The 12,340-nt window shown below is 42.4% G+C and overlaps 1 protein-coding gene and 1 long non-coding RNA gene across 3 annotated transcripts in view; one reads left to right on the top strand and one right to left on the bottom strand.

Moving 5' to 3' along the window:
- Nucleotides 1-772: 772 nt before the first annotated feature.
- LOC307212251 lies at nt 773-4,628 on the top strand. Of its 2 annotated transcripts, none has more exons than XR_013836892.1 (3): nt 773-867; nt 3,023-3,138; nt 4,494-4,628. It is a non-coding gene; the product is annotated as an uncharacterized lncRNA (long non-coding RNA). The 2 variants fall into 2 exon arrangements; XR_013836893.1 differs by lacking the exon at nt 4,494-4,628 and adding an exon at nt 3,562-3,693.
- Nucleotides 2,373-12,340, bottom strand: part of LOC307212220 (potassium channel subfamily K member 17-like) — a 29,199-nt gene continuing 19,231 nt past the window's right edge. Inside the window, exons 3-5 of the mRNA XM_079969338.1 lie at nt 9,964-10,130; nt 4,426-4,594; nt 2,373-3,161 (exon numbers count right to left, since the gene is read on the bottom strand). Of these exons, the coding sequence (XP_079825464.1) occupies nt 2,899-3,161; nt 4,426-4,594; nt 9,964-10,130 (599 nt within the window). The 3' untranslated portion in view covers nt 2,373-2,898. The remainder of the gene's footprint in view (nt 3,162-4,425; nt 4,595-9,963; nt 10,131-12,340) is intronic.

Below are 12,340 nucleotides of genomic sequence, written 5' to 3'. Positions count from 1 at the left end.
TGCAGGCTAAAAGGAAGATTGTCTGGGAAATTTTACACAAGCCATGCCGAGCCTTTCAGAGAAGGATAGCTGGGGTGTATGTGAATAATAGAGGCCTACGGGGGGAAGAGGGGGTGGGGCAAGTTGGAAAATAATCTTTATTGATTAGGATTCCACCACAATCACACACACAAAAATAGTAAGTAAACTACATTAATTATAACTATGATTATAATTATAATCTTCATCATCTCACTCTTCATCCTAAACTCGTACATTAGCACATTGGATCAACATGATGTACAAACCAGGCCAATATCTTGCCTACCACCATTGCACCCAAGCATAATGTTGATGCATGATAACTTTGTTCACTTTCAGGTGCTTGGGCAATCTAAAAAGCTGTTTAGAAACTGGGAAACAAGTGCTGGAATTTCCTTAAACTTTCTGGTCACTTGTTTTGAATGCTAATGTATGTTTTCACAGGGTGTGAACTATTTATTTGGTTGCGGAACTTTCAATAAGCATTGTATTTTTAAAAAATTAATTACACGGTTGTTTAAGCAAAACCACATGCATGGCCTCAGAAGAAACCTTTTAAAGACCTTAAAGTATCTCCTGTAATTTTCCAGTGGAGATTGTGGAAGAATCCCAGTCATCTGCAACAAGCAGCTGAGTGGGCATGTTTTTCTTTAGTCACCCTTGAACGAATAACCTTCCCGGTTTTGGCAGACAACTGTTCTGTGGGTGATTTTTCCACCCTTTATGATACAAATCTCCTTCTGCTAGGACTACCTCACCCCACTCCAAAGCCCTGGGAAACAGCAGAAACTTGCCGGAAGCAACAGAGAATCTGACGTGCTGACAGGATCTTTGCAGACAGATTAGGTGAGATGATCAAATTACAATGGGACAGTGCCTAATGGTACAAAAGCTAGAGTTTGGGGAAAGAAGCAAATGCTGTTTAGTTGCATCAAAATCACCAGCAGCCCAATATGGTGCAAGTGTGCAGATGGATGGGATGAGGGTGCCAGTGGAAGAGATACATAAATGAAATGCAAGCGGGGGGGGGGGGGGGGGAGGAGGAGAGCATTCCAGAAAATGTTGTGATGGACACAAGCATAAATCACTTTAACATTGATTAGCCCAGAGAAGGGAAGCCTGTGGTTCTCCAGATAGGGACAGGAAGGAAGCCCCTTTGGTCTCTGCCAAAATGACCACGGTATATTATAACACAGTTTTTTCTTTCATCCATCTTCTGGGTTTGCTTTCCATATGCTTTTCAATTTCTTGCCTCCTTGGAGTGCTCACTCATAGGCATTTATTCCCAATGAAGGAAACTGGAATTAGCTGCTGCCTCCATGACAGGATTGCTATTGCTTCTATGCTGCTTTTATGTTGTATTTTAATTAAGTGTTTAAAATTTGCTGTTAGCCACCCTGAGCCCGGGTTTCTGAACCGGGAAGGGTGGGGCATAAATAATAAAATTATTATTATTATTATTATTATTATTATTATTATCACCACCACCACCCTCTGCCGTCTTTTTCTTCTTCCCCCTCCTCCCTGCCTTTATGGATACTGCGTCTGACTCTGGTGGTTTTAGTAAGGTAAGGGTGGCCCCCGCCCAACTGAGCCCCAACAAAATGGCTATTGGCATGCAATATCTAAAAATGACAAGCCTGATGCCACCACTTATGAGATGCTGGGTAGAAACAAATGGCTATCACATCCCCACTGGGAGACATGATAGTGAAATGATAGTTCCAGACCAAATGAACCTTTGTCTGATTCAGCAGCTAAGTTCTCAAACCCTGTTGCCCCATATATATAAAAAAGATACTTGCATATAGTGTGGGGAAAGTGGTGAGCTCTCAATGACAAAAGTGTGCCTGCTGTGCTTAAAGTAGTGGCACTGTGACTTCTCCATTGGCCTGGGCTCTGGTGGTAGCGGCTGTGCAGCACCAGGCCCTCCTAGAGGAAACAGATTATCTAAGTGGGACTGGATCAGTCCTGGTCACCCAGAGGGGGTGGACCATTAACAGGAGAGGGACAGGGGAAGTGCAACCCTGTTGATCTTGCTCACTCTCTCAGCAACTTTTGATACCATTGACCTGGACCATCTTGGTGAGTTGAGAGTGGGGCACTTGGCGCTCCACTTCTATCTATGGCAGTGGTTCCCCAGATGTTGTTGGACTACAACTCCCATAATCCCTGAGCTCTGGCCTTGCTAGCTAGGGGGTGATGGGAGGTGTAGTCCAACAACATCTGGGGACCCACAGGTTGAGAAAGGCGGATCTACGGCGTTGGTTCCAGAGAGTGGTACTGGTTGACTTTATCCTAGCCCCTTGGCAGTTACCTGTGATAAGTATATGCAACAGAACCTGCCACGCTTTGGAGTGCAAATGCTCTTTATTAAAGGCAAGGACTGTGGCAGCATCTGCTCAGCCTTCTATTGGGCAGATAACCCTACAAAGTCAATAGGTTGCAATACCACAGCAGCATTTTGAGCAGTGGTTAATAGGTGAGACAGTCACCTCACATTTTTCCCACACAGAAATAACCTTGATATAGGAGGGAAACCTCCCACACATTGCCATAATTGCACAGTGATGTTCATGGTTTTCCAACTCCCACGCTTGCAGTGATATAAAAGCCCTTCAGCTAAGATGGCACAGACCCTATTATTCCTCTGACACAGAGATTCATCTCCACGTAGAAAGGAAATCACATGTGAGGCAGTCTTTGAACAAACCAAAGAGCAGACTTTGATTTCCACTCTGGTCCGAGTTGGATGATCCCACATAGCCACACTTCTGCCAGTGCCACGAAATGGTGCTCTGGTGATGGGCTGCCCAGCAGGATGTTTCCCTCCAGCAAAAGCCAAAATACTTTGGTGGAATAAAGCATATATGCCATTCAATTTGGCTCCGCAGGCTTAGTGTCCTTTGTGCTGCAGTTCTGCCCATCCTTAGATTCCAAAGTGACATTTGGGTTGCCACTTATTAACTCTTGCTCTGCGTCTCTGTTCCTTCTCTTGCAGCACCGGCAGAGGCCACTGGAGTTCTCTAGCAAGCTGATGCACAGATTGATGATCAGGGCTAGCCAAGCCATCCCAAAGAGAATCCACAGAGACACCACATTCTTATACCAGGATGGGTAGGTACGCTCAGGGTTCATGCCTATGGAAAAACAACACTTGAGCTCTTTAGAGGTATGAAATGTCACTCCCTTGAGAGAGAAACATGAGTATTTTACAATGAACTGAATCAACCAGGATTGAGCCTAGAACACTCTGGTGATTGAGAAAAATGAAATTCTGCAATGTCTGGAGCATCTAAGAGTAGATAGGACACCATCCAGGTCAGAGACCAACCCAAAGGACACACTGAACAATGATTTCATTACCCAGGAATGTATAGCATAAATGAACCAGGGAAATGTAGCTTAAGAAACATGATTCCTAACGGTTGAGTCAGTTGCCCATAGCCACCAGAATAAAAAAGAAGAATACTCATTATGTGGAGGTAGAATTTGCATTTTGAACCTTGTTTTGATTCAAAGTCCACATTCCATTGGCAGGGCTCTTGATGGAGATGCATCCAATACCTGCAACCTTAGGGCCTATTTTCATTCAAGTAGTAAGGAAAATACAAAAGACCCAGGCCATACCCAGGAGATGGAGTTGCATCTTGGACTAATCAAGACTCGTTTACAAAGGGAAATGAAATTAATTTACTCATTATATAATTTAATATGGCCTTTAAAAAGTATATACTGTATACACTGCTCTTTTCCACCTTTTTCTTCAAACAAATGCCCTCAAATCACTGCCTCACTGGGATTAATGCCATATTCTGTGTGATGCACCATCCATTGATGCCTCTCTTCATCTGAGAGCTGCTTGTGGTTCATTAGGAAAGGGCAGCTTCCCTCTCTCTAGGTGTGTGTGTGTGTGCACCTGCGTACTGACATAGGATTGTGTGAGAAACACCTCACACACAGATTGTTCTAAACCTGAGTGATTAATTCGGTGCTTGTTTTCCCAAAGAGTTAAGTGCTTCCCTCACTGAAAAGGGCACCACAGCAATGTGCCATAAGGTTGTTTGTGCAAGTGAAGCCAAAAATTGTTCTCTCACAAACTGTGTTTGTGTAATCAAGCACATAAGCGCTCCAGAGCAAAGAGCCCTTCACGTTCAAGTAGGGCTGCCTCTTTCAGCTTATGTTGCAGAAGCAAATGTTGACACTTCAGCTTTCAGCTGAAGAAACAGGGTATTATTCCTTGTTGTTATTAGACTCAAACTTGAGAAGGCCACTTTTTTTGTCCATAACAGGAACTCACACATGGGAGCTTACTGAAAGGAAGAGAGAAAACCAAACTAAATAAACTTACTGGTTTATCTAAGTCTAAAAACATTCTGTATATAATAGGTTTGAACTACTTACCAATTACATAATCTCCAAAGCCTATTGTGCTAAGAGTAATGAAAGAATAATAGAACCCTTCTTCGTAGGTCCAGCCTTCTATGGCATTAAACAACAGAGGAGGTAGCAGAAGGAACAGCAGAAGGCCAGCAACCAGTGCACAGGTCCGCGTCAGGACAGCTGCCCCTTTCTAACAAGAAACAAAAATAATGCTTGAAGCAGACTGGTAGATGGGCATAGGCTCTTGTATCTCTTCCTGATCTCTTTAAGCCATAGTTCCACATTGCAGTGTGCCTGAAACAGGGAACTGGTTTGATGGCAGTGCAGCAACCATGCTTTGATTATGGTTTACCATCCTGGTTAGTGAACTGACATTAAACCACAGTTCCCCTTTTCAGTTGTAATGACCAGGATTAAAGTACCAAAGCCATGCAACGAGAGGAAGGAAAGGTGGAAACATGCTGACCAAACGTTCCTTCCTGGTTGAATTACGGTACCGTTTTATTAAGCCAGGGACATTACATCAAACCTGGCCCTAAGTCTGCAGACAGAAGTATGGTCTCAAGAGTCAAGCCCTGAGAACAGTTAAGTCAGCCAGCGTGGTACCCTCCAGATGGTCTACAGCTTCCATCCGTCGTAGTCAGCGTGGCTTAAAATATCTGGAGGTCACCAGGTTGACAAAACGCTGACTCAAGGCATCACCAGCCTCAAGGCAAAGGCTGAATTAAGGCATTTTTGGTGCCTGCTAAAAACATTCTTGTTTAAGCAAGCCTACCCAGATGTCTAGAAATGCTGATGTGAATTTAAATCTGTTTTCGTTTGATCTGTTTAACTTTTTGTTTGATTTTAATATTTTATCTTTTTGTAAACCGCTTTTTTTAAACAATCAACCAGCGTATAATTTTTATGAAATAAATAATAAAGTCAGGGGTAGACAACATGAGGCTCTCCAGATACTGTTGGACTCTAACCTCCTAGCAAGCCTTGCCAATGGTGAGGAAAGACGAGAACTTAAGTCCAACGACATTTGGAGGGAACCACATTGGCTACATCAGTTAAGTGTTAAGTATGATCAAGAAGGTGTCTGTAATTCTGTGTGGCTGTGGATTGCACCACAATCCTCAATGGCAGTGGCTTGTAATTGGGGTGGTCTGCACATCATCTGATATTTTTCTCAATACCATAGAGGACCACAACTCACATCCTTTATAAAACACACACACATTTCTAACCCTCATTAATGTGAAAACTTAAAATCATGGTGGCATGGTTCTTCTTAAAATCATGGGAGCCTACGGAGGGCTCTGAATGGTTCTTCTAATGTCTAGGAGTTTGGAACTTTAAGTACATCTTTCCATCAGTCCCAGTAAATCTCAAGTTACTTGCTCTGTAAACACCTTGCTGCAGCAGACCTGACCTTTGTTTGTTGCGCACTGTGGCTTGGACTACATAGGTTGGTTGGTTTGTGGAAGAAGACTGGTAGATGGATTGTCTGGCCTTGTGGCCACTTTTTGATCCCTTACAGTTCTGTGGGTTTGGCCCTGACTGGTCACGCTGTGACTCAGAGACCTCAAGTTACAGATGAGAAAACGAGTATTATTATTCCGACTAGTTTATGGCTTAGCTGAAACTTGAACTTGGATCTTCCAGGGAAATTCAATGCTACTCAAGGCAGATTTGAAAGATGCATGACTAATTGCCTCAATCTGCCACAAAAGTGGGTTGAAGGAAGGTTCTCACAGATTAAAGGAGACAGCACTATCAATTCTAGGAAATACGTTTTTTATGCTCTCCAGCTCTTTCATTTGCATTTGCTTCATAACATTTTATTTTATGTTTGTTTTTTATCTGGAGATGTGGGAATGGTAGACTGCTAATTTCCTTTCCTTTCCCCCCTCTTCATGTTAAATGGGCCTTTCTAGGATCTAGTATAAATATATAATTATATGGCCATATAATTATAATAACTATAACACACACATGGCTCTCAAAGATAAAATGGCAAAGTAAAAGTAAAATGCAATGTCATAAATTAACAATATTATAAAACTACAACTCGCAGCCTAAACATTTCCAGAAGAGAGAATAAAATCAGATGACTAAAAACATGTACATAGCATATAAACAGTGGTTTAAAACAGCAATATCACATATGGGGGGTAATGGGGGGTTAAGGCCAGGGGGATCCCTCATTTGGCATGCCAATGACCAGGTGCCAGGCAAGGCTTTCTGGGGAAAATATTCCACAACTGGGACACCATCGCACATAAAAAGCTCTGACGGCCACCCAACTGACATCACCTGTGTTGGGGCACCTGAAACAGGGTCTCTGAAAGGATACCCTGGTACCCAACCACTTTGAATATTAAGACCAGTAATTTGAACAGGACCTGGAAATAGACTAGCAGTTTAGACAGGTCTGGTGTTTGAGCAAATTGCCCAGTCCCAGTTAATACTTATGTAGCCCTATTTTTTACCAACTGCAGTTTCCAGGCCATTTACAAAGGTTTCCCCACATACAACACATTGCAATAATCTGAATGGGAAGTTACCAGAGAGTGGGTCACTGTGGCTGGTCTATCTCCATCCAGATATAGCCACAGCTGCTGCATCAGCTGAAGTTGATTAAAATGTTTGGAAACTTCTACTATTGCAAGTGGAAAAGTAAATGTCCCCAGCAAAAGCGTGCACATTTTTTTTCACTGGAATGACAATGTTTGCAATAAACACTTTTTTTTTTACATTGGTGGGTGTGAAATGTTTGGATCTTGACATGCGATGCAAGCAGTCATCAGAACAGAGTCAGATCTTCAACCTGTGCTGGGCCTGGGATTTGTCTGAAACAGCTGATGTGTTGCTGTATCCAGGAATTGCAAAGCATCTGAAAAAACTGCAGAGTTTTTCAGGAATACAATGCACAGCAGTTGATCCTAGCCTAGTTCAGGGACTGGGACAGGACTATGTACATGCGTCATGCTTTCTGGATACTTGGAGCCAGAGACACTGGTAGATAACTTGAGGAATGCAAGTCCTGGCCAGACATAACGTGAAGGGGGGAAATGATGAGGAAGAGGCAGCAGGTAATAACCCAACCTTTGCATGAAGGAAGGCAATTTCTCTTTGATAACGACTTACCTAAGACAGGCATTCAAGCTGGGCACTCACATTACATTTTTGTGAGCTCTCTCTTTTGCCCCTGTTGACATATTTTACCGAAAAGTTCTGGGTTTTTTTGAGTGGAAGTTATGACTCACACAAACTTTCTGTTGCTTTTCAGCACTGTCGTTACAGGATCAGGCCAAAATGTTCTCAAGTAGTCTGCGTGTGGAAGAGATTCTTTCCCCAGCTCCAAGTTCCCCAGCTGGTTGCATTTTTATATCTATGTATATATTTATATATATATATATTTTAAAAAATTGCGCATTTCAGAATTCCACATCAGCAATATAACAAGTTGATGACAGATACCTGAGCCAAAGGGAAGAACATCTCCTTCTAGCTGAGTTGGTAAATTATAGTAGGGTAGTGTTGAAAAGCAGTACAGGGGAGATTTATTGGAAAGCTTTTCTAGTGGGGAAAGCTTTTCTAGTAGAGACACAACTACTACTTCCACGGATGCTAGGGGGAGGCAAGTTGTGAATGGTGTTGCCAGATGCAGAAGAGAACAGGGCTCCTGAACCTCTAATAGTTGTGTAAAAGAAGGGATCTCAGTAGGTATAACTTACTATTCAAGCTCCAATCTACAGAAACTACCCCTTCCAACACAACTATTAAAGGTCCAATGGTCCTGTCTTCTTTTGTATCTGGCTACCCTAATTATAGGGACGCGGGTGGTGCTGTGGGTTAAACCACAGAGCCTAGGGCTTGCTGATCAGAAGGTTGGCAGTTCGAATCCCCGCGATGGGGTGAGCTCCCGTTGCTTGGTCCCTGCTCCTGCCAACCTAGCAGTTCAAAAGCACGTCAAAGTGCAAGTAGATAAATAGGTACCGCTCCGGCGGGAAGGTAAATGGCATTTCTGTGCGCTGCTCTGGTTTGCCAGAAGCAGCTTAGTCATGCTGGCCACATGACCTGGAAGCTGTATGCCAGCTCCCTCGGCCAATAAAGCGAGATGAGCACCGCAACCCCAGAGTCGGCCATGACTGGGCCTAATGGTCAGGGGTCCCTTTACCTTTACCCTAATTATGAGATACAATACAGTGCTGGAGGGTTGCTATGGGAAATGACTGAGCAGACAGCCAGTCTGTGAAATGACAGCCAGCCATGGGAAATGACTGACCATACAGCATTGATAAGTGGTAGTTTAAGTTTGTGACAAGGCTTGGAATTGGTTTGGGTGCAGACAGAGACAAATTAAGGTAAAAGGCATGAAGCAGGAGACTTGCACCTTCACCAAATTCTGCCTTTGTTTCCTAATTGTTTTCTCCAATCACACCTACTTGAAACCTTGTTAGATCCCTCAATACACAATACTGTCTTGTGTAACAGAAACCACACTAGTACAATGAACATAGTACAGAGTTCATGTAGGCCTAGTTGTGAAGTTCTCAGTTTTTAAGGATTATTTCTAAACAACCAAAACGCTCCACAATCCTGATCAGAGTGTCAAAACTTTTGCATTGTTTTGAAAGCATAACTAGATTTTGAGCCCAGAGCTCCCTTAGCAGAAAGTGCTGATGTGTCCTTCAAGTACTTACACAAAGTATCAGTACACAGAGAGTTAAGAAGAAAGTATATTAGTACTGATAGTACCAGTAATAATGACTATAATTTACAGGGCTGGTCCTACCATTAGGCAGGTGAGGCAACTGCCTCGGGCAGCATATGCTGGGAGATGGTAGTGTCCCTCAGCTCTTCATCCTGAGCTCCCTGATCGTATGCTTGTTGGAGAAGAGAGCTGTTGTGTCATGCACTTTGCCCTCTGCCTTTATAATTACCCTACTGATCTCCCTCAGGGGCAGCCTTGCTGCTATTATTGATGTAGGAATTGCAATAAGAAATGATGCGGCAACAAACAAGTCTGTACTTTGGTCTCATAACTATTCCGTGTGCTGCCATTTTCAGCCACAAATCAAAAATGTTCCCAGGACTGCAGTCCTACATATACTTACCAGGGAGTAAGCCCATTGAATTCAATAGGACTTACTTCTGAGTAAACATGCCTAGCATTGTTAGTTTTGCCCTCAGCTGGTCACTTAAACACAGAGAGAAGCAAGTGTTATGCATAGCCTCCAGAGACCATGTTGCAGGGTGTGGGGAACCTTTGGCCCTCCAGTGGTTCCTGAACTACATCATTGCCCATGTTTGCTGGGACTGATGGGAGTTGTAGTTCAGCACCATCTGGAGGGCTGAAGGTTTCCCCCACCTACTGTATCGCAATGAGAAGAATCTGTACATCAGAATCACAAGCCATTCTGTGGGTTAAGACACCATATTGTTGCATTATCAGGCCAGCTGATTGGCCAGCTACAGATTTAAGTCAAAGACATGTCACTTTTATCTGCACCTAAACAACTCACCCATGCTGACAAAAATGAGCAGTAAAGCACCCTTGCTGTTTACCTGCCAGTGAAACTTCTCACCCAAGTGGAAGGCGCACAGGTGAACACCAGAGAGCATCAGCTGTCCTATCCTGTTGAGGAGGACAAGGTTCAAAGGAATCCCAAAAAGAGCAAAGAAGATGCAGAAGACTTGTGCAGCCTCCGTGCTGGGACTCAGGTTACCATAGCCTGGAAGGAGAAAGTTGATAGTTAGTTTAAAATAATGTGGCTGTAAAAACATAAATCTGTTTCAGTGTTATCTGACAAAAAGACGAGGGTCAGAGGTTAAGGATATGTGGCACGAGGCTCACAGCTTGTATGCAGTCCTGGAGGTACTTGTGTGGCCTTACCAGAAAATCCCAGCTTCCATTAAGTGAAGCAAGGTTCTCACCCATCACCTCAGAGGTAAGCTAATACAGTGGTACCTCGGGTTACATACGCTTCAGGTTACAGACTCCACTAACCCAGAAATAGTACCTCGGGTTAAGAACTTTGCTTCAGGATGAGAACAGAAATCGTGCTCTGGTGGCGCGGCGGCCCCATTAGCTAAAGTGGTGCTTCAGGTTAAGAACAGTTTCAGGTTAAGTACGGACCTCCGAAACGAATTAAGTACTTAACCTGAGGTACCACTGTATATGTGAAGCCAACCTGTACAAAAAGCTAAAAGATCAAAAGGTTATTAGATGCCTGAAGTAACAGATATTGACGTGGATATTCTAATTCTATAATTGCATGGATGTGGGGAGACAGAAGTCTCACATTTAGGGTAAACAATTTTGTATTTGTGTGTTCAGTACTGTGTATCTACCAGCCAAGGATATATCAGTATTCAGGTAGATAAAATAACAATTTTACTAGGTTGCCATCATAACCAGTGCATGTTTAGAAGTAAAGGATCACTGGAATATTACTAGGACTCACTCCAGAGCAATTAGATTTAGGAATGTGGTCAAAATACTTACTTCCCCCCCTAAACATTTGTATGCTTACATCCAAGCCTTCAGCAGTACATAACAAAAATACAAATGGGGAGTGGGGATGACTAAAAATCAACACCATAAAACCAAACAAAAATCAATGCCAATAAAAACAGCAGTTAAAAGCAGCAGCGATGAAACAAAACTCATGAGGTCAGTAAAACTCAAGTTTAATGTACATCATTCTATAGCTCATGGCATCATGCCACACCTCCCAGCAGCTGCCAGGCAGGAATAGCCCAAGTCATTCGTCTACCTGATCATCAGATCCTTTCCTATATTTTCAAGAGCATTACTAACAATAGTAAAAAGTGTCATATGGTATGATTTCTAGCGACACTTTTTATTATTATTTCTAGTAGTATTTTTGTAAATAAACATGCAACATAAAACTACTTCCCATTCTTCAAACTCTAGTTCCATCTATGAAATAAATGCTGGACTCCCTCCATTCTCTTTTTTTTAAATAAATATTTATTGAGATTTTTAAATACAAAAATGCGAAAATGATAAACAATATAACATGTATCATAACATCATTTCATAACATCTTTGGACTCCCTCACGCCTCTCGCTCCCACTTGCATCATTATAAAACTTTTTCCAGCAATTTATCAACTTGTTTTCATTCTTAAATCTCATTATTTAATTTAGTCTAATAATTCTCCAAAAAAAAATTAAAAAAATTATACTTTCCTCAATCTCCTTTATCATCCAGATTCCATCCAATTTAATGGTGCTCAATTATTTGTGATCTAGCATCCTCCTTATCATTCAACCAAATTACAGTATTTTTGTAAGTAAATCTTAAATTTCTTCCAATCTTCTTCAGGACTCCCTCCATTCTCATTCCCCCAACTAACAAGGCATCTGTTGAGACACACTTTTTTTGTTCACAAGCAAACCAACATTACAAACATCATCAGCCTTACAAGAGATAAGGCTGTACGGAGGCAGGTGCCAACAGCAAGCACTCTAGATTACAGAAGGGTCCTAAAATTAGGAAATGTTCCCACTTGAATGCTTCAGCAGACTCTACACTCACCTGAAAGCCCACTTTAATTCTATAGATGTAACTCTCTGAAATCTATGTGATGTTTGCTTCTGGTTGGGGAGGTTAATTGGACTGAATGGCAAAACAAAACAACCAGAATACCATGTGCTTCCTGGTGGGACAGCTTGCTCTTTCCTCCCCATGCCCCCCCCCCCATGTACTCTTTAAATAGTGGGGAGAAAGCAGCAGGCTGCCTGCAAGGAAAAAGGAATAGCCAGGTACCATAAGCATTCAATATAAACCACAATGATTACTGAGAATAAAAGTCACCTGGCTTCATAGCACACTTACTTCTATTGGCTGTGAACACTATTATGGCAGACACATTTATGGAGCTAAAGCAAAATTGAAGCATAAATAAGTCTTTA

Source organism: Podarcis cretensis (genome assembly GCF_951804945.1).
Source record: "Podarcis cretensis genome assembly, chromosome: 3".
NCBI classification, from domain to species: domain Eukaryota; kingdom Metazoa; phylum Chordata; class Lepidosauria; order Squamata; family Lacertidae; genus Podarcis; species Podarcis cretensis.
The sequence above is the reverse complement of the archived record's forward strand: the minus strand, read 5'-3'. Positions and strand labels throughout refer to the sequence as shown.